Below are 22,863 nucleotides of genomic sequence, written 5' to 3' on the forward strand. Positions count from 1 at the left end.
GGAATCCTCATCCAGAACGACTTGTAGGTAGGCCAATCTCATGTCGAGCTTGGTAAAGGACTGTCCTCCGCCCAGTTTTGCATACAAGTCATCGATCCTTGGTATGGGATATTTGACCAAGGTGGAACATTTGTTGATTGACATTTTGTAATCCCCACAAAGGCGTATCGACCTGTCTGCCTTCACAACAGGAACAACTGGAGCAGCCCAATTTGAGTACTGAACTGACTCAATGATACCTAACTTTTCCAGTCTGGCTAATTCTGTGATAACTTTTTCTTGCAATGCGAGAGGGACGGGGCGTGCTTTGCAGAAAATTGGCTTCACATCTTTCTCAACGTTGAGCTTGGCAGTGAAGCCCTTCAATGTCCCGAGTTCATCCTTGAAGATGTCCGGGTATCTCCCGAGGAGGTGCTGCAGTACAGTTGCTGGCTTGGAAGCCTGTAGTTGGTGGATGTGTTCCCAATTGAGTTTGACAACATCGAGCCAGTTTCGCCCGAGAAGTGTGGGTCCATCCCCAGGGACGACCAAGAGTTGTAATTGGTGAGTGTTGTTTCCGTAGATTGCTGTGACATCACACGACCCGCGGGCTTGTATTGACTCACCAGTATATGTGGTGAGTTGTAGGGGACCAATGGAGGCTGGGTTGTTCACAATTCCCCCACAGGTTACGGAAAGCAGCTTCGCTCATGAGTGAGACGGCAGCACCCGTGTCTATGTCCATTTCCACATTCCGTCCGTCTATATCTACTATAACCAGTATTGGAGTAGACTGTCTGCCAGACTTTGTGTGGAGAAGGTCATATGACTGAACTCTGTGGCTAGGGCTGTCTCCATCAGTCACATCTTCTTGGTTAGGCTCCGAGTCAAGGAGGTGGGTTTTGCATTCCTCTCTCCTTGCCCTCCGTTTTCGAGACAAGCACGCATAGGCGATATGACCCACCTTGTGGCAGTAGTTGCAAGCAGCATTCTTGAAACGGCACGTAGTGGGAGAATGCTCCCCATTGCAGCGGAAACATATTCCAGCACCAGCTACCAAGCAGTTTCCAGGTGTTTTGGCGTCGGATTTTCGGGTCAGATGTTGTCCCACCCGGTTGACAGATGACAGGTCAGCACGAGGCTGGTAAGTGATGGAGCATGCAATATCTGCAGCATTTTTGTCTGCACACTCCATTGAAATAGCAATGTCCTTTGCACTGGAAAATGTCAGAGTCCGTTCAGCAAGTAGGCGCCGGCGAATTCGATCTTTCTCCACTCCCACTATGAGCAAGTCCCTTAGCATATCGTCGAATGTAGCACCAAACTGGCAATGCTGGGCAAGGTGTTTCAGGTGAGCTACGAATGCCTAAATGGACTGCGTTGAGGTTTGGCGACATGTAAAAATTTAATCGACTCACAATGACTGAGGGTGTAGGTTCGCAGTGCTCCTTCATTGCTGCCACACGCTCGGCGTGTGTTAAATCCATCGTGGTCCTGGGCATGGCGAGATTCTTCAGAATAGTAAACGTCTCGCTGCCGCATACCGACATCAGGATTGCTTTCTTCCTGGCATCATCCTCGATGCCGTTAGCTTGGTAGTAATACTGTAGATGCTCAATGTACGCCTCCAAGCTTCCTTCGCGCGGGTTGAACTCGTCAATCCGGCCGTAGGACATGGTGCTCAAGTAGCATCTGCCGTGAAATAACGAGATGGTAGGCCAACAGCTAACTGCAATAGCTCAGCTTGCTTTGCACGCGCTCACCAGAATCGCATCCTCATCGCCATGTAATGTATCACGCTGGGAAGGCAGTTTGAGTGCACCATCGGTCGTTTATTGCGCAGCCGGGAAAACCACAAGCCCCCAGTGTTGCCCAGCTTCCTCTGCCAAGCCGTATGCACTTGGATTTGTCCCAATGGAGCATGGTGATTAAGAAGTCAAAGGATACCAGTCAACAACTCTGAAGTTCAGCTACATCTTAGCTCAGCCACAGCTAAATACAACACAAACTATACATGAATAGGCTAACAACGGCACGTTAACATATTTTTTTATTTTTTTTTCTTTAAACACTTATCGCAGACTCATGCGGCACACTCAATTGATTGTGCTCATTCGGAACATCACGTGATTGCTCTGAGCGAATCAGCGCGCTGCTCTGCCACTGGTCAGAATCCGTGTACAATATACCTCGCTGAAAAAAAAAACAAAGTGAAACATGCTACTATCTATGCTAAATCATGCGAAATCATGCTAAATGCTAATCATGCTAAAATAAAATCTATGCTACTTGCTGGCGGCAAGGAACATCACGTGATCGCGTCACGAACATCATTCGTGATCATGTCATCACGTGATCGTGATCAATGAGCGCGAATGAGCGAATCAGCGCGCTGCTCTGCCACCGATTCAGATTCGCTGATAAAAAATATGGATCTAAAGATGAAAGAAAAAAAAAACCTGTGGTGTGAATGGCAATGTTCCTCGCTGAAATGTGAAAAAACGCGCGAATGCGTAAGTGAGTTAATGGCGGCAAGGAACATCACGTGATCGCTCTGAGCGAATCAGCGCGCTGCTCTACCACCGGTCAGATTCGGTGCATAATATTGCTCGCTGAAATGCGCTGAGGTAAAAAATATTGAAAAAAAATATTATTAAATAAATTTTTAGGTCGGCCATGTTCTTCCCAGGCTCAATGGCCATGTCTGTGCCAAATATCAAGTACGCGAGCCTCTCCGTTTAGGAGTCTACCGGTAACATTACACACACACACACACACACACACACACACACACACACACACACACACACACACACACACACACACACACACACACACACACACACACACAGTGTTTTATATATATATATTTTACTCCAGGGGATCCTAGGATTACCTACCCAAAATTTCGTTGCGATCGGTTGAGCCGTTTTTGCCGTACCTGCGAACGGACGGATGGATGGACATTTGGTGAATTAAAGCAAGATGACCGACACCCACACCCACACCCCCTCCCCCACACCGGTAGGACGAGCAGACTGCTATAAAGCGTTAACATCTCGCGTCGTTTTAAATCGATCCATAATTATATAAATATTAAACATTTTGAGTGACGTCACAGAATTACAATTTAGTTACAGAAACACGAGTCGGACGAAAGTTCAGGTGTTCGTGAACTTACCAACGATCTTGTTCCCATAAGTTGCAAACATTCAGGTCGATCATGTCCACCTGTTCCAGGTGTAACATCACGTTCGAGACAACGGGGTCGTGCGCTCCAGCCGGAGACCCCACAGGGAGGGTCACACTCACAGGGAGGATCACCGTCCGACCGGAACTCCACGGAACCGTCTGTAGGGAGTCATCACCTGGGTCTGGAGGTTCGCGGTCATGGGGATGCTCGACCCCACCAGCACCGAGTTCGAGCCCCTGCTTAGATGCCCAAGAGCACCCAAGGGTGCTGCGAGACCCCTCGGCTTTGGAAGGACTGGTGGTGGTACGGCCTCGTCCCGTGAGGGACTCCGGTCGACGCACCTGGACGTTCTGCCATTCCAGCATCTGTACACGACGTCGGCGGCGCTCCACTTCCAATTTCATTTCCAGTTCGTTTTCCTCTATTTCATCGAGCCGTGACTCTGGAGGTGACGTCGCGAGATCCCTCACCTGGTCCATATTGCACACTTCTAGAGGGCGGGGCATCGTCTGTTTGCCAGTTTAAAGCCTCTGCATTTGACCACGCCTACCGCATTTGACCACGCCTACCCAACGCATTTTCAATCACCATTTGCTGAGTTTCAACGACTTCCTTATAAGTTAATGGACAGGTAAATATGAATCTCTGAATTGAACGAGGTAACACATATACACCTGAACACACAACATGAAAACTTTAGTAAAATCTCTAAACTGAACTTTATTAATTCCTCTCTCTACTCTGGTCGATTGGAGCAGATCAGATACACATTTTAAATGTTAAACTGTTAATCCATTATATCAGGTTATTATACATTCAAAATTCAAACGTCATTTTTTTTTCATCCATATTGTGTCCTTCTTTTTCATCCACATATGTCATTCTTTATCACCCACATGTGTCCTTCTTTTTCATCCACATTATGTCATTCTTTTTCACCCACATGTGTCATTCTTTATCATCCATATCGTGTCCTTCTTTTTCATCCGCATTTGTCATTCTTTATCACCCACATGTGTCATTCTTTTTCACCCACATGTGTCATTCTTTTTCATCCACACAATGTCATTCTTTATCACCCACATGTGTCATTCTTTTTCATCCACACAATGTCATTCTTTATCATCCATATCGTGTCCTTCTTTTTCATCCGCATGTGTCATTCTTTATCACCCACATGTGTCATTCTTTTTCACCCACATGTGTCATTCTTTTTCATCCACACAATGTCATTCTTTATCACCCACATGTGTCATTCTTTATCATCCATATCGTGTCCTTCTTTTTCATCCGCATGTGTCATTCTTTATCACCCACATGTGTCATTCTTTTTCACCCACATGTGTCATTCTTTTTCATCCACACAATGTCATTCTTTATCACCCACATGTGTCATTCTTTTTCATCCACACAATGTCATTCTTTTTCATCCACATGTGTCATTCTTTTTCATCCACACAATGTCATTCTTTTTCACCCACATGTGTCATTCTTTTTCATCCACACAATGTCATTCTTTTTCACCCACATGTGTCATTCTTTTTCACCCACATGTGTCATTCTTTTTCATCCACACAATGTCATTCTTTATCACCCACATGTGTCCTTCTTTTTCATCCACATGTGTCCTTCTTTTTCATCCACATGTGTCCTTATTTTTCATTCACATTATATCATTCTTTTTCACCCACATGTGTCATTCTTTTTCATCCACACAATGTCATTCTTTTTCACCCACATGTGTCATTCTTTTTCATCCACACAATGTCATTCTTTATCACCCACATGTGTCCTTCTTTTTCATCCACATGTGTCCTTCTTTTTCATCCACATGTGTCCTTATTTTTCATTCACATTATATCATTCTTTTTCACCCACATGTGTCATTCTTTTTCATCCGCAATGTGTCATTCTTTATCACTCTCTGCAGACCTGGACAAAATCACAGACTGGGCAAACAAGTGGAACATGTCTTTCAATCCTGACAAATCTCACACTCTTACGATGTCTCTCCGAAAAGACCGACTGGACAACCCTCCCATCTACTTTCCCAACAATCGCACTGTCCCTGTTCCCTTCTGTTATTGTGCTTCCCTCTCTCAAACAAAAACAAAAAAGTGCCAAAAAAAAAAAAAAGTTCTTCTTCACCATTGAGTGATCGGGCGAAACATGATATTTAAACATGTTATCGACGAGTTCAGACTAAACTTGGTGGACGAGTTGGTTCAGTGAGAAGAAAGAACAAGCCGATTCGATTTTTGGTTCAGGTCCGATTACAGATCCGGCCTATCAGTGGGATACAAAACGTAAACTGTTCACCTGAGGGAGGTATGTGCTCTACCGAGCCCGAGTGCCGTTCTTGTTGAAGTTGAGTTCTAGTTTAGTGTTGTTCTGTAACAAACTGTACCACACACATGCACATGTACGTATGTATTTTTAAAGTTGTGTTCTAGTTTAGTGTTGTTCTGTAACAAACTGTACCACACACATGCACATGTACGTATGTATTTTTAAAGTTGTGTTCTAGTTTAGTGTTGTTCTGTAACAAACTGTACCACACACATGTACATGTACGTATGTAATTTTGAAGTTGTGTTCTAGTTTAGTGTTGTTCTGTAACAAACTGTACCACACACATGCACATGTACGTATGTATTTTTAAAGTTGTGTTCTAGTTTAGTGTTGTTCTGTAACAAACTGTACCACACACATGCACATGTACGTATGTATTTTTAAAGTTGAGTTCTAGTTTAGTGTTGTTCTGTAACAATCTATACCACACACATGTACATGTACGTATGTATTTTTGAAGTTGTGTTCTAGTTTAGTGTTGTTCTGTAACAAACTGTACCACACACATGCACATGTACGTATGTATTTTTAAAGTTGAGTTCTAGTTTAGTGTTGTTCTGTAACAAACTGTACCACACACATGCACATGTACGTATGTATTTTTAAAGTTGTGTTCTAGTTTAGTGTTGTTCTGTAACAAACTGTACCACACACATGTACATGTACGTATGTAATTTTGAAGTTGTGTTCTAGTTTAGTGTTGTTCTGTAACAAACTGTACCACACACATGCACATGTACGGATGTATTTTTAAAGTTGTGTTCTAGTTTAGTGTTGTTCTGTAACAAACTGTACCACACACATGTACATGTACGTATGTATTTTTGAAGTTGTGTTCTAGTTTAGTGTTGTTCTGTAACAAACTGTACCACACACATGTACATGTACGTATGTATTTTTGAAGTTGTGTTCTAGTTTAGTGTTGTTCTGTAACAAACTGTACCACACACATGCACATGTACATATGTATTTTTGAAGTTGTGTTCCAGTTTAGTGTTGTTCTGTAACATACTATACCACACACATATACATGTACGTATGTATTTTTGAAGTTGTGTTCTCGTTTAGTGTTGTTCTATAACAAACTATAACACACACATGTACATGTACGATTGTACGTACCGGTATGTATTTTTGAAGTTGTGTTCCAGTTTAGTGTTGTTCTGTAACATACTATACCACACACATATACATGTACGTATGTATTTTTGAAGTTGTGTTCTAGTTTCGTGTTGTTCTGTAACAAACTGCACCACACACATGGACATGTACGTATGTATTTTTGAAGTTGTGTTCTAGTTTAGTGTTGTTCTGTAACATACTATACCACACACATATACATGTACGTATGTATTTTTGAAGTTGTGTTCCAGTTTAGTGTTGTTCTGTAACAAACGATACCACACACATGTACATGTACGTATGTATTTTTGAAGTTGTGTTCTCGTTTAGTGTTGTTCTGTAACATACTATACCACACACATGTACATGTACATATGTATTTTTGAAGTTGTGTTCACGCTTAGTGTTGTTCTGTAACAATCTATACCACACACATATACATGTACGTATGTATTTTTGAAGTTGTGTTCTAGTTTGGTGTTGTTCTGTAACAAATTGTACCACACACATGTACATGTACGTATGTATTTTTGAAGTTGTGTTCTCGTTTCGTGTTGTTCTGTAACATACTATACCACACACATATACATGTACGTATGTATTTTTGAAGTTGTGTTCTCGTTTGGTGTTGTTCTGCAACAAACTATAACACACACATGTACATGTACATATGTATTTTTGAAGATGAGTCCAAGTTTAGTGTTGTTCTGAAACAAACTGTACCACACACATGTACATGTACGTATGTATTTTTTAAGTTGTGTGCTCGTTTAGTGTTGTTCTGTAACAAACTATAACACACACATGTACATGTACGTATGTATTTTTGAAGATGAGTCCAAGTTTAGTGTTGTTCTGTAACAAACTGTACCACACACATGTACATGTACGTATGTATTTTCCATGTTGTGTTCTCGTTTAGTGTTGTTCTGTAACAAACTACAACACACACATATACATGTACGATTGTACATACCGGTATGTATTTTTGAAGTTGTGTTCTAGTTTAGTGTTGTTCTGTAACAAACTGTACCACACGCATTTACATGTACGTATGTATTTTTGAAGTTGTGTTCTAGTTTAGTGTTGTTCTGTAACAAACTGTACCACACACATGTACATGTACGTATGTACTTTTCAAGTTGTGTTCTCGTTTCGTGTTGTTCTGTAACAAACTATAACACACACATGTACATGTACATATGTATTTTTGAAGATGAGTCCAAGTTTAGTGTTGTTCTGAAACAAACTGTATCACACACATGTACATGTACGTATGTATTTTTGAAGATGAGTCCAAGTTTAGTGTTGTTCTGTAACAAACTATAACACACACATGTACATTGTACATGTACGATTGTACATACCGGTTTGTATTTTTGAAGTTGTGTTCTAGTTTAGTGTTGTTCTGTAACAAACTGTACCACACGCATTTACATGTACGTATGTATTTTTGAAGTTGTGTTCTAGTTTAGTGTTGTTCTGTAACAAACTGTACCACACGCATTTACATGTACGTATGTATTTTTCAAGTTGTGTTTTCGTTTAGTGTTGTTCTGTAACAAACTATAACACACACATGTACATGTACGTATGTATTTTTTAAGTTGTGTCCTAGTTTAGTGTTGTTCTGTAACATACTATACCACACACATATACATGTACGTATGTTTTTTTAAAGTTGTGTCCTAGTTTAGTGTTGTTCTGTAACATACTATACCACACACATATACATGCACGTATGTATTTTTGAAGTTGTGTCCTAGTTTAGTGTTGTTCTGTAACATACTATACCACACACACGTATGTATTTTTGAAGTTGTGTCCTAGTTTAGTGTTGTTCTGTAACATACTATACCACACACATATACATGTACGTATGTATTTTTGAAGTTGTGTCCTAGTTTAGTGTTGTTCTGTAACATACTATACCACACACATGGACATGTACGTATGTATTTTTGAAGTTGTGTTCTAGTTTAGTGTTGTTCTGTAACAAACTGTACCACACGCATTTACATGTACGTATGTATTTTTGAAGTTGTGTTCTCGTTTAGTGTTGTTCTGTAACATACTATACCACACATATACATGTACGTATGTATTTTTGAAGTTGTGTTCCAGTTTAGTGTTGTTCTGTAACATACTATACCACACATATATATGCACGTATGTATTTTTTAAGTTGTGTCCTAGTTTAGTGTTGTTCTGTAACATACTATACCACACACATGGACATGTACGTATGTATTTTTTAAGTTGTGTCCTAGTTTAGTGTTGATTTTGGCCCTTGATATTGAAATAAAAACCACTATTGATGTGGAGAAAATTCCAGATTTTTTTTTTAATCATAAAAGACTTTAAAAAGTTCATATTTTAGGTTCTTGTTGACAACTGTGGATGATTTGAAAATTGACCAATGGGATTTTAGATCCCAAAACTACGGTTTTCCACATGTTAGGTTCGATAAAGATTGCTCACAAAGAGGAGACTTATAAAATACTATCATATTATATTTTCAATATCTAGGGACACACAATATCTACCTTGTTAAAAATCATATGTACTTGTACGTCCCCTGGATTGCTCCACCCACCCCTCCTGCCTGAGCCTCATTGCGGAATTCAAATTGCTTTCAGATTTGTGGGAGGAGCGAAACGTAGTGCCACGCCCCCGGATTTTGTGACCCCACAATTGGCTGGCTCCATTACGTCCCCATGTCCAATCCCGAGACCGCATTGCGGCACGACGTTTTTGTAAACATTTAAAATTTATATTTTACGCAATAAATAATTCTTTTGTCTGTGAATTACAAATAAAAGTGTGGTAGTGTCGTCGATGTGTTACGGCACTGTTGGTATGTACATAAAACAAGTGTCTAAAATGAGATTGTTGTTGTAGTTGTTGTAGTGAACGGTCCGGGAAGGCGGGAAGTAATAGCCCACGTGGAGAGGACGGACAGGTGCGGATTATTTCTCCACCCAAGCATTTTAATGGATGCTGTTTGTACAGTGTGAATAACGGAGGCAATGTTTACAGTTTGCAATGTTATACATACCCGGTGTCCACGTGGTGTTCGCAATGTTATACATACCCGGTGTCCACGTGGTGTTCGCAATATCACCTGCACAGTGTGAATACCGGACACGATGTTTTATTTACAGTATAATATATAATGTCACGTGTACATTTTGAATAAGGGAGCCAATGTTTTAATTAATGTTACGCATGCTTTGTGTCCACGTGCGCAGGTAAGCAATGTCACGTGTACATTTTGAATAAGGGAGCCAATGTTTTAATTAATGTTACGCATGCTTTGTGTCCACGTGCGCAGGTATGCAATGTGACTTGTACAGTATGAATAACCGAGACGCTATGTTTTATTTACAGTATGGTACACAATGTTATACAACTACAAGCTTGGTGTCCACGTGCGCCGGTAAGCAATTTCACGTGTACAGTGTGAATAACGGAGACGCGAACAACTGTCGGGTTATTTTTATTTTTTTATTTTTTTATTTTTGGTATACAGAGTCGAGGCTCGTGAAAGCTAAAATGCATCAGATTGCCAAACTACTGACGGGGACAATTCAAAATGCAGCGCTTTTATAAAAAATTATAGAAGAGGGTTGTATCAGATTGCCAAACTACTGTCAGGGACATTTCAAAATGCAGCGCTTTTATAAAAAATGATACTCGAAGCTTGTATCAGATTGCCAAACAACTGTCAGGGACGGTTAGTTTGACGCAGGTATTAGTTTGGCGCATGTGTTGGTTTGACGAATGTGTTAGTTTGGCGCATTTGTTGGTTTGACGAATGTGTTAGTTTGGCGCATTTGTTAGTTTGACGCAGGTATTAGTTTGGCGCATGTGTTGGTTTGACGAATGTGTTGGTTTGACGAATGTGTTGGTTTGACGAATGTGTTAGTTTGGCGCATTTGTTAGTTTGGCGCATGTGTTAGTTTGGCGCATGTGTTGCGTTGGCGAATGTTTTGGTTTGGCGAATGTGTTGGTTTGGCGAATGTGTTGGTTTGGCGCATGTGTTGGTTTGGCGCATGTGTTGGTTTGGCGCATGTGTTGGTTTGGCGCATGTGTTGGTTTGGCGCATGTGTTGGTTTGGCGCATGTGTTGGTTTGGCGCATGTGTTGGTTTGGCACATGTTTTAGTTTGACGCATGTGTTAGTTTGGACGATGTGTTGGTTTGGCGCATGTGTTAGTTTGGCGCATGTGTTTGTTTGGCGCATGTGTTTGTTTGGCGCATGTGTTAGTTTGGCGAATGCGTTGGTTTGGCACATATCTTTGTTTGGCGAATGTGTTGGTTTGGCACATGTGTTAGTTTGGCGAATGCGTTGGTTTGGCACATGTGTTATTTTGGCGAATGTGTTGGTTTGGTGCATTTGTTAGTTTGGCGCATGTGTTAGTTTGGCGCATGTGTTAGTTTGGCGCATGTGTTGGTTTGGCGCATGTTAGTTTGGCGAATGTGTTAGTTTGGCGAATGTGTTAGTTTGGCGAATGTGTTTGTTTGGCACATGTTTTAGTTTGACGCATGTGTTAGTTTGGCGTATGTGTTGGTTTGGCGCTTGTTCGTTTGGCGCATGTGTTGGTTTGGCGAATGTGTTGGTTTGGCAAATGTGTTGGTTTGGCGCATGTGCTAGTTTGGCGAATGTGTTGGTTTGGCACATGTTTTAGTTTGACGCATGTGTCAGTTTTGCATATGTGTTGGTTTGGCGAATGTGTTTGTTTCGCGCATGTGTTGGTTTGGCACATGTGTTGGTTTGGCACATACCTTGGTTTGGCGAACGTGTTGGTTTCGCGTATGTTTTGGTTTGGCACATCTGTTGGTTTGGCGCTTGTGTTCGTTTGGCGCATGTGTTAGTTTGGCGAATGTGTTTGTTTGGCGCATGTGTGAGTTTGGCGAATGTGTTGGTTTGGCGAATGTGTTGGTTTGGCGAATGTGTTGGTTTGGCGAATGTGTTGGTTTGGCGAATGTGTTGGTTTGGCGAATGTGTTGGTTTGGCAGATGTGTTAATTTGGCGAATGTTTTGGTTTGGCGAATGTGTTGGTTTGACGTATGTGTTGGTTTGGCGCATGTGAGTTTGGCGAATGTGTTAGTTTGGCCCATGTGTTAGTTTGGTGCATGTGCTAGTTTGACGTATGTGTTGGTTTGGCACATGTGTTGGTTTGGCGCTTGTGTTGGTTTGGCGCATGTGTTAGTTTGGCGCATGTGTTAGTTTGGCGCATGTGTTAGTTTGGCGAATGTGTTTGTTTGGCGCATGTGTTAGTTTGGCGAATGTGTTGGTTTGGCACATGTGTTGGTTTGGCGCTTGTGTTCGTTTGGCAGATGTGTTGGTTTGGCGCATGTGTTAGTTTGGCGCATGTGTTTGGCGCATGTGTTAGTTTGGCGCATGTGTTGGTTTGGCGAATGTGTTGGTTATGGCGAATGTGTAGGTTTGGCGAATGTTTTGGTGAGAGCGCATGTGTAGGTTTGGCGAATGTTTTGGTTTGGCGCATGTGTTGGTTTGGCGCATGTGTTGGTTTGGCGCATGTGTTAGTTTGGCACATGTTTTAGTTTGACGTATGTGTTGGTTTGGCGCTTGTGTTAGTTTGGCGAATGTGTTTGTTTGGCGAATGGGTTTGTTTGGCGAATGTGTTTGTTTGGCGAATGTGTTTGGCGAATGTGTTGGTTTGGGGAATGTGTTGGTTTGGCACATGTTTTAGTTTGACGTATGTGTGGTTTGGCGCTTGTGTTAGTGTGGCGAATGTGTTGGTTTGGCGAATGTGTTTGTTTGGCGAATGTGTTTGTTTGGCGAATGTGTTTGTTTGGCGAATGTGTTTGTTTGGCGAATGTGTTTGTTTGGCGAATGTGTTTGTTTGGCGAATGTGTTGGTTTGGCGCATGTGTTGGTTTGGCGCATGTGTTTGTTTGGCGAATGTGTTTGGCGAATGTGTTGGTTTGGCGAATGTGTTTGTTTGGCGAATGTGTTGGTTTGGCGAATGTGTTGGTTTGGCATGTGTTGGTTTGGTGAATGTGTTGGTTTGGCGAGTGTGTTGGTTTGGCACGTGTGTTGGTTTGGTGAATGTGTTGGTTTGGCACATGTGTTGGTTTGGCGAATGTGTTTGTTTGGAGCATGTGTTGGTTTGGCACATGTCTTGGTTTGGCGAATGTGCTGGTTTGGAGCATGTGTTGGTTTGGCACATGTGTTAGTTTGGCGAATGCATTGGTTTGGCACATGTGTTGGTTTGGCGCTTGTGTTATTTTGGCGAATGTGTTGGTTTGGTGCATTTGTTAGTTTGGCGCATGTGTTAGTTTGGCGCATGTGTTAGTTTGGCACATGTGTTAGTTTGGCGAATGCGTTGGTTTGGAGCATGTGTTAGTTTGGCGAATGCGTTGGTTTGGAGCATGTGTTAGTTTGGCGCACGTGTGAGTTTGGCGAATGTGTTGGTTTGGCACATGTTTTAGTTTGACGCATGTGTTAGTTTGGGGCATGTGTTAGTTTGGCGCATGTGTTAGTTTAGCGAATGCGTTGGTTTGGAGCATGTGTTAGTTTGGCGCACGTGTGAGTTTGGCGAATGTGTTGGTTTGGCACGTGTTGGTTTGGCGAATGTGTTGGTTTGGCAGGTGTTAGTTTGGCGTATGTGTTGGTTTGGCGTATGTGTTGGTTTGGCGCTTGTGTTGGTTTGGCGCTCATGTCGGTTTGGCGCTTGTTAGTTTGGCGAATGTGTTGGTTATGGCGCATGTGTAGGTTTGGTGAATGTTTTAGTTTGGCGCATGTGTTAGTTTGGCGCATGTGTTAGTTTGGGGCATGGTTTAGTTTGGCACATGTGTTAGTTTGGCGAATGCGTTGGTTTGGAGCATGTGTTAGTTTGGCGCACGTGTGAGTTTGGCGCACGTGTGAGTTTGGCGAATGTGTTGGTTTGGCTTATATGTTGGTTTGGCATGTGTTGGTTTGGTGAATGTGTTGGTTTGACACATGTGTTAGTTTGGCGAATGTATTGGTTTGGCGCATGTGTTAGTTTGGCGAGTGTGTTGGTTTGGCACATGTCTTGGTTTGGCCCATGTGTTGGTTTGGCAAATGCGTTGGTTTGGCACATGTGTTGGTTTGGCGCTTGTGCTATTTTGGCGAATGTGTTGGTTTGGTGCATTTGTTAGTTTGGCACATGTGTTAGTTTGGCGAATGCGTTGGTTTGGCACATGTGTTGGTTTGGCGAATGCGTTGGTTTGGCACATGTGTTGGTTTGGCGCTTGTGTTGGTTTGGAGCATGTGTTGGTTTGGCACATGTCTTGGTTTGGCGAATGTGTTTGTTTGGCACATGTGTTGGTTTGGCACATGTGTTGGTTTGGCACATGTGTTGGTTTGGCCCATGTGTTGGTTTGGCCCATGTGTTGGTTTGGCAAATGCGTTGGTTTGGCACATGTGTTGGTTTGGCGCTTGTGCTATTTTGGCGAATGTGTTGGTTTGGTGCATTTGTTAGTTTGGCGCATGTGTTAGTTTGGCGCATGTGTTAGTTTGGCACATGTGTTAGTTTGGCGAATGCGTTGGTTTGGCACATGTGTTGGTTTGGCGCTTGTGTTATTTTGGCGAATGTGTTGGTTTGGTGCATTTGTTAGTTTGGCGCATGTGTTAGTTTGGCGCATGTGTTAGTTTGGCACATGTGTTCGTTTGGCGAATGCGTTGGTTTGGAGCATGTGTTAGTTTGGCGCACGTGTGAGTTTGGCGAATGTGTTGGTTTGGCACATGTTTTAGTTTGACGCATGTGTTAGTTTGGCGCATGTGTTAGTTTGGGGCATGGTTTAGTTTGGCACATGTGTTAGTTTGGCGAATGCGTTGGTTTGGAGCATGTGTTAGTTTGGCGCATGTGTTTGGCGCATGTGTTAGTTTGGCGAATGTGTTACTTTGGCGCATGTGTTGGTTTGGCGAATGTGTTGGTTATGGCGAATGTGTAGGTTTGGCGAATGTTTTGGTGAGAGCGCATGTGTAGGTTTGGCGCATGTGTTGGTTTGGCGCATGTGTTGGTTTGGCGCATGTGTTAGTTTGGCACATGTTTTAGTTTGACGTATGTGTTGGTTTGGCGCTTGTGTTAGTTTGGCGAATGTGTTGGTTTGGCGAATGTGTTTGTTTGGCGAATGTGTTTGTTTGGCGAATGTGTTTGTTTGGCGAATGTGTTTGGCGAATGTGTTGGTTTGGGGAATGTGTTGGTTTGGCACATGTTTTAGTTTGACGTATGTGTGGTTTGGCGCTTGTGTTAGTGTGGCGAATGTGTTGGTTTGGCGAATGTGTTTGTTTGGCGAATGTGTTTGTTTGGCGAATGTGTTTGTTTGGCGAATGTGTTTGTTTGGCGAATGTGTTTGTTTGGCGAATGTGTTTGTTTGGCGAATGTGTTGGTTTGGCGCATGTGTTGGTTTGGCGCATGTGTTTGTTTGGCGAATGTGTTTGGCGAATGTGTTGGTTTGGCGAATGTGTTTGTTTGGCGAATGTGTTGGTTTGGCGAATGTGTTGGTTTGGCATGTGTTGGTTTGGTGAATGTGTTGGTTTGGCGAGTGTGTTGGTTTGGCACGTGTGTTGGTTTGGTGAATGTGTTGGTTTGGCACATGTGTTGGTTTGGCACATGTCTTGGTTTGGCGAATGTGTTTGTTTGGAGCATGTGTTGGTTTGGCACATGTCTTGGTTTGGCGAATGTGCTGGTTTGGAGCATGTGTTGGTTTGGCACATGTGTTAGTTTGGCGAATGCATTGGTTTGGCACATGTGTTGGTTTGGCGCTTGTGTTATTTTGGCGAATGTGTTGGTTTGGTGCATTTGTTAGTTTGGCGCATGTGTTAGTTTGGCGCATGTGTTAGTTTGGCACATGTGTTAGTTTGGCGAATGCGTTGGTTTGGAGCATGTGTTAGTTTGGCGCACGTGTGAGTTTGGCGAATGTGTTGGTTTGGCACATGTTTTAGTTTGACGCATGTGTTAGTTTGGGGCATGTGTTAGTTTGGCGCATGTGTTAGTTTGGCACATGTGTTAGTTTGGCGAATGCGTTGGTTTGGAGCATGTGTTAGTTTGGCGCACGTGTGAGTTTGGCGAATGTGTTGGTTTGGCACGTGTTGGTTTGGCGAATGTGTTGGTTTGGAGCATGTGTTGGTTTGGCACATGTCTTGGTTTGGCGAATGTGTTTGTTTGGCACATGTGTTGGTTTGGCACATGTGTTTGTTTGGCACATGTGTTGGTTTGGCACATGTGTTGGTTTGGCACATGTGTTGGTTTGGCACATGTGTTGGTTTGGCCCATGTGTTGGTTTGGCCCATGTGTTGGTTTGGCAAATGCGTTGGTTTGGCACATGTGTTGGTTTGGCGCTTGTGCTATTTTGGCGAATGTGTTGGTTTGGTGCATTTGTTAGTTTGGCGCATGTGTTAGTTTGGCGCATGTGTTAGTTTGGCACATGTGTTAGTTTGGCGAATGCGTTGGTTTGGCACATGTGTTGGTTTGGCGCTTGTTTTATTTTGGCGAATGTGTTGGTTTGGTGCATTTGTTAGTTTGGCGCATGTGTTAGTTTGGCGCATGTGTTAGTTTGGCACATGTGTTAGTTTGGCGAATGCGTTGGTTTGGAGCATGTGTTAGTTTGGCGCACGTGTGAGTTTGGCGAATGTGTTGGTTTGGCACATGTTTTAGTTTGACGCATGTGTTAGTTTGGCGCATGTGTTAGTTTGGGGCATGGTTTAGTTTGGCACATGTGTTAGTTTGGCGAATGCGTTGGTTTGGAGCATGTGTTAGTTTGGCGCACGTGTGAGTTTGGCGAATGTGTTGGTTTGGCTTATATGTTGGTTTGGCATGTGTTGGTTTGGTGAATGTGTTGGTTTGACACATGTGTTAGTTTGGCGAATGTATTGGTTTGGCGCATGTGTTAGTTTGGCGAGTGTGTTGGTTTGGCACATGTCTTGGTTTGGAGCATGTGTTGGTTTGGCACATGTCTTGGTTTGGCGAATGTGTTGGTTTGGAGCATGTGTTGGTTTGGCACATGTGTTAGTTTGTTGAATGTGTTGGTTTGGCGCATGTGTTCGTTTGGCACGTGTTGGTTTGGCACGTGTGTTGGTTTGGCACATGTGTTGATTTGGCACATGTGTTGGTTTGGCACATGTCTTGGTTTGGCAAATGTGTTTGTTTGGAGCATGTGTTGGTTTGGCACATGTCTTGGTTTGGCGAATGTGTTGGTTTGGAGCATGTGTTGGTTTGGCACATGTCTTGGTTTGGCGAATGTGTTTGTTTGGCACATGTGTTGGTTTGGCACATGTGTTGGTTTGGCCCATGTGTTGGTTTGGCCCATGTGTTGGTTTGGCCCATGTGTAAGTTTGGTGAATGTGTTAGTTTGGCGCTTGTTAGTTTGGCGAATGTGTTGGTTATGGCGCATGTGTAAGTTTGGTGAATGTGTTAGTTTGGCGCATGTGTTAGTTTGGCGCATGTGTTAGTGTTAGTTTGGCGCATGTGTTAGTGTTAGTTTGGCGCATGTGTTAGTTTGGGGCATGGTTTAGTTTGGCACATGTGTTAGTTTGGCGAATGTGTTGGTTATGGCGCATGTGTAGGTTTGGTGAATGTGTTAGTTTGGCGCATGTGTTAGTTTGGCGCATGTGTTAGTGTTAGTTTGGCGCATGTGTTAGTGTTAGTTTGGCGCATGTGTTAGTTTGGGGCATGGTTTAGTTTGGCACATGTGTTAGTTTGGCGAATGCGTTGGTTTGGAGCATGTGTTAGTTTGGCGCACGTGTGAGTTTGGCGAATGTGTTGGTTTGGCTTATATGTTGGTTTGGCATGTGTTGGTTTGGTGAATGTGTTGGTTTGACACATGTGTTAGTTTGGCGAATGTATTGGTTTGGCGCATGTGTTAGTTTGGCGAGTGTGTTGGTTTGGCACATGTCTTGGTTTGGCGAATGTGTTGGTTTGGAGCATGTGTTGGTTTGGCACATGTCTTGGTTTGGCGAATGTGTTGGTTTGGAGCATGTGTTGGTTTGGCACATGTCTTGGTTTGGCGAATGTGTTTGTTTGGCACATGTGTTGGTTTGGCCCATGTGTTGGTTTGGCCCATGTGTTGGTTTGGCAAATGCGTTGGTTTGGCACATGTGTTGGTTTGGCGAATGTGTTTGTTTGGCAAATGTGTTGGTTTGGCACATGTGTTGGTTTGGCGAATGTGTTTGTTTGGCAAATGTGTTGGTTTGGCGCATGTTCGTTTGGTGCATGTGTTGGTTTGGCGAATGTGTTGGTTTGGCGAATGTGTTGGTTTGGCGAATGTGTTGGTTTGGCGTCATTATTTGTTTTCTAAACTAATTTATTCCTAGATTATGCTCAAGAAATTTCATCTTGATCGGATGAAATTTTGTACTTGTCGAATTATGACGTCATAATTGATGCACCTATGACATCCTCATTAACATATTTTATTCCCCATGGAGAGCTATTTACAATGAGCCATGTCTCAATTTTTTCTGTGCAGAACTTTCGGAGATATAGACGTGCAAAGTTTTTCGGTTTTTCCATGATTACTGCCGAACCACGTGACCGATGATCTTTCTTTTTTTTTCTCCACCAGTTTATGCCGACATTGCGCCCAAGAAATTGCCTCGTGATTGGATGAAGTTTTGTACTTGTCGAATTTATCGAATTGTGACGTCATAATGAAGGCCTTGGGTCGAGAGAGTTAAAAATTGGGCACAGTCTATTGCATGGCAAGACGAATAGGTGTGTAAAGTATGGCGATTATCCGTGCAACGGTGTGGACGTAGTACTGTGCACAGGCAGACAGACAGACAGACAGAAAAACCAATACTTGCTGGAATCTTTTCCGGCAAGTAACAAACGGACTCAAATGCAATACCCTCTCCTCTGGCGAGGGTAACAAGAAAACGCTTAAACATTGTGTCGCTGAGATTCGTACAGACACATTGAATATCCTCAATGAAATTGCTATCTGAAAACGCACATCCAGGTGGGCTTTATATCATTTACATCCCACTCTGGTATCGGATCTGCATCAAAAACAAAAACTAGAAAGCATCTGAAAATGCTAAGCCTGTCCGCGTCCACTTCATATTAAGACTTGTTTCGGATGCTAAACATGACGAAAACAGTAAAAAGAAAATTTCTGATTTTATGTGATACTAACCTTTGACCTTCTGACCAAATTAATAATTAATTTGTCTTCATTCTTTATTATAATAGAGCAAACGTATATGGTTATGTCGTTATGTATGTCGTTATGCTTATATGTGAAGAAAACGTCTTCTTCTTCAAATAAAATTAACACCCTCTTCCTTAACCCTCTTAATTACTTTTAGACTGCTGAGAGCCCTCAGACCTTTGATGACCTTCTAATTCCCAAAAGACACTGAAGACCCAAAGCACCCCAAAGACCCTGAAAACCCAAAGCACCCCAAAGACCCAAAATACCACGAAGACCACAAATACCCCGAAGACCCAAAATACCCTTGAAGGCCCTGAGGCTCAAATCTCCCAAAGACCCAAAACACCCCGAGGACCCAAAATACCCTTAAAGTACCAGAGGATCCAAAACTTCCCGAAGACCCAAAACTTCTCGAAGACCCAAAACTTCCCGAAGACCCAGAAGACCGTGAAGACCCAAAAGACCCAAAGGATCCAAAATACCCATAAATCCCCCAAAAAACCAAAATACCCCCAAAGGCTCTTAAAGACCAAGAGGAAACAAAAGCCCCTGAAGACACCGAAGATCCCAAAGACCCAAAGCACCCCAAATACCCAAAATGCCCTTAAAGGCCCAGAGGATCCAAAAGACCCTGAAGACCCAAAAGACACCGAAATGGTCAAAGATGCGTATCCCTCTGAAACGACGTGTGAGGCGCGCAGAGCGTGCCGAGTCGCGCCAGTTCTGATAATAAGGCTTTGTTGAAAATTTGATGACAAAACTCAAATGGTAAATAAGCTATGACAGACGTGCACAGACCCCTCCCCTCAGTAAAGCTAATGGCTACCCCACCTGTGTCGGTGTGCGACCCACACACTCGTCGACATTTTAAATCCGGTTATTTTCCACAGGTTTGAGGACCTCGGTGGAGATCCGTTCAGGTAAGCGCTCTTCATCATCCTCGTCCTCCTCCCCTCCCCTCCCATCCCCCCCCCCACACCCCCCGCCCCATTCTGCGTGTATTGACACCGCCACATTTTATGAACGCCTTGGAAAAACAGCTTGTTAGGTTATCCGTTTCTCGGAAAGATTTTAATCATGAGGAACGCGACATTTGGTGTCAGGAGTGTAGGATTCGAACCTAGCGGACATTTTGTGTTTGAGGGTTGCGAGTTCAACACCGGCTAAGGGCAAATTGCGCCCAGCATTCAGATTAAAAAATTTTCGGAGTACCGGGGTGTCCAAATTCTACCGTTTATTGGTGTCCGAAGTGCAACATCGCGTTTTTCGAAAAATTTAAATTGTTTTTTTTTGCTGAGTTAAAAATAAGCGGGGGGAACTATTTTCTCACCGCGGATGGCGGAAGCGAGTGAGGTGGCCGTGCGGGTTGGGGATGCTGAAGACTATGGAAGTGGGCCGGAGATGGAGAGATTAGAGGTTAGGAGTGGAACCTCCCCCGTCCCTAGCCAACAAACAAATGGAATGGGAGCCGGGAACAAATGGAATGGGCCCGATGGATTTCCAGGCCAGGATAATCAATTTTATGTGTGAATTTAGGGCTAATATGGATGCTCAAGAGGGAGCGATTGGAAAAACCAAATGGATGAACAAAAGATGAAATGAAGGGAATGAGTGAGCAAATTAATGCTCAAACAGCAAAAATTGATGGTTAGACGAGTGAATTAATGGAAGAACAAAAGAATGATCCACCTGGGGCACAGGAGAAGCCATGGGTGGCAGATTTTGAATTAATACGGGAAAATTTAAATACAGAATGTTTGGAGGTAAATGGGGAAATCTCAAAAGTAAAAGGGGAATTTTGGGAAGAAAAGTTGGAATGTTTGGAAGAAGATCTGAAATGTTTGTTAAATAAAGACCTGGAAGGTTATCGGGCTGGTGTGGATGCCTGAATACACCAACAGGGGGAAGAATTCGGAATTGTGCAGCACCAGGGCGGTGGTTCAGAGCAACGGGGGTAACAATATCAGAGGTCCATGTAACGGAACCGGACTGGGTAGTTATGGGTGAAGACCCTTTGGGGCCGCAATTGGTTGGGGTTAATGAGACACAGAGTTGGACACCTGGGACAATACCATCGAGGAAGAGGTTGCTCAGCTCCAACAGAGCCTGGTAGATGAGGTGAGTCGGTCCGTTAATGAGATAAAAGTGACCGAGGGGACCCTCACCACCAACAATAATTGGATACAAGAGGCTCCGAAATTGGATACCCAGCAGGGGGGGGGGGGGGGGGTGTTTTGGCCCCAATCTGAATCCGGACGTAGAAGAGCCGGGAAATAGAGCCTTGGAACAGCTGCAGGGAGGGGCAGAACAACCCGAGGAAGGAGTTGTCACCTGCAGCTGCGGTTATTGGACACACGAGGCCAAATTTTTTAAAAGGAAATCTAAAATTAAATTGCAATGGGGGTTTGATTTGGCACAGCCTTGGAGGGAATTGGTCCCCGGGATTTTTTTTTTTGTGTATACTGAATCGAGGCTCGTGAAAGAGCTAACATTTATTTCACAAACAAATCAACCAGACAAACAAAATATACAAATAGAGGGAGCGGAAGACAAGATGGGGAGAGAAGGGGAAGCACACAACCACAACATTTGAGAGCAGGGAGAAGTGTGGGAGGGAGAGGGCTTGGGGGCAGGAGGTGGGGGAGTGGGGGGGGGAGAGGTATAAAACACAAGGGGACCGAAATTAGCGGGGGTAGAAAAGATCAAGGTTTTGGATGGGGGGGAGGATAAGAGATGGTGGTGAACAGCTGTTTTAAAGACCTGGAGGGTGGAGTGGGATTGAAGAGAGTGAGGGAGTTTGTTCCAGAGGTGGGAGAAAAGAGGAATGAAGGAGTGAAGGTGAGCAGAAAGTCTTGATTTTGGCAGTTTAACCATAAGAGGGTTGCAGGCAGATCTTGTGCGACCTGTAGGAATATTTGGGGGACAGAGCCCAGAGAGGGCTGGGGGGGCAAGGCCAGAGAGGAGTCGGTAGAAGACGGAAAGACCACCAACCTGCCTGCGGTGAGTGAGTGAAAGGCCCTTGGAGTTAGCTTCATCGCGGGAGATTCCAATGATTCTGAACGCTTTGGTTTCAACAGCATGAAGACAGGCTAGGTGTGAGGCAGGAGCACCAGACCAGAGGGGAGAGCAGTATTCCATAGAGCTGTGGATGAAAGCCTTGTATGTGGTGAGGAGCTCAGGTATGCCAAAGACCAAGGATGCGGAATACAGACCAGGAGAGGTCATTAGGGTCGGCCTCGGGGAAAATGTGCCCTTTTAGAATTTGGGGTAGGACAGCCATCTGCGCTGCGCTGGCAGGATTTGGATGTGGGGTACGACCATGGGTGTCGTGGTACGACCTGGGCCCCATGGGGTGAGGGGGTGGTCTGGTGGAGTGTGGTGTCCCTTGTCTATCGGGGTGCTGCCCGAGCGTGTGTCTCGGGCCAATAGGGTTGTCGGACCCTGGTGGGGGGGGAGGGGGTAAGACCTCCAGAGGGTCCGAGGTGGTTTCTCACAGGTACCTAGGATGATGACTAATGAGGACCACGAGGGGGAGGTGTTGTGGGCCGTGCCTTGGTGGCTGCACCACGGATGGCCAACATGGGCCTGATGTGGTGACTGCCCGGGCATGCGGCCTGACAGCCTCTCCCTGAGACTCTGGGACAGGCAGCATGTGGTGACCTACCATGCTGTGCTGGTCTATGGACGTGGGTCAATCCGCATGGACAGGTATGTTATAGCCCACCAGTCAACCATTGGGCATCTGTGGAACATGATGGTGTGAGTGATTTTCCACAGATGTCCTGATGTGATTTGTGGACTCTCGGCTTGGGAAGAGAGCCATGGGATTGTTGAATGGGAATTTTTAACAAGCCGAGCATATGGGCCATGCTCGGCTGGCAGGTGTATGGAAAGCACCCTTCTTTGGTGAAATTACTAAATTATGAAAAATATATGTCATTGGTAATCTGAGGGTTAGATGCAAATTTAAGGGTGAATTTTGTGATGCCATGGTGGACACTGTACAGTGGCACCATTATTGATCCAAGTGTGTTAGACCAAAAGAGTTAGAGGCTGGGTTAAAATTGATA

General features: G+C 43.8%; 2 protein-coding genes across 9 annotated transcripts in view; one reads left to right on the forward strand and one right to left on the reverse strand.

Annotated features, from left to right (window-relative positions):
- Positions 1-3,669, reverse strand: part of LOC137424379 (uncharacterized) — a 145,107-nt gene extending 141,438 nt beyond the window's left edge. The window contains exon 1 of the mRNA XM_078775386.1: positions 3,161-3,669. Coding sequence (XP_078631512.1) covers positions 3,161-3,651 — 491 coding nt within the window. The 5' untranslated portion in view covers positions 3,652-3,669. The remainder of the gene's footprint in view (positions 1-3,160) is intronic.
- A 1,670-nt stretch (positions 3,670-5,339) lies between these two features.
- Positions 5,340-22,863, forward strand: part of LOC137424378 (folate receptor alpha) — a 56,835-nt gene continuing 39,311 nt past the window's right edge. The window contains exon 1 of one of the 8 annotated variants that reach the window (XM_068111777.2): positions 5,340-5,500. Coding sequence is in view for 2 of the 8 variants with exons in the window: in XM_078775382.1 (XP_078631508.1) it covers positions 10,048-10,085 (38 nt within the window). In the remaining 6 variants the exon portion in view is untranslated. Of the gene's footprint in view, positions 5,540-9,426; positions 9,673-9,906; positions 10,086-10,340; positions 10,398-19,689; positions 19,714-22,863 lie in introns of those variants that run through there. The other 7 variants (XM_078775385.1, XM_068111774.2, XM_078775384.1 and 4 more) reach the window with 7 other exon arrangements.

This window comes from Myxine glutinosa, chromosome 4 (genome assembly GCF_964187855.1).
Source record: "Myxine glutinosa chromosome 4, kmMyxGlut1.1, whole genome shotgun sequence".
Lineage (NCBI taxonomy): Eukaryota > Metazoa > Chordata > Myxini > Myxiniformes > Myxinidae > Myxine > Myxine glutinosa.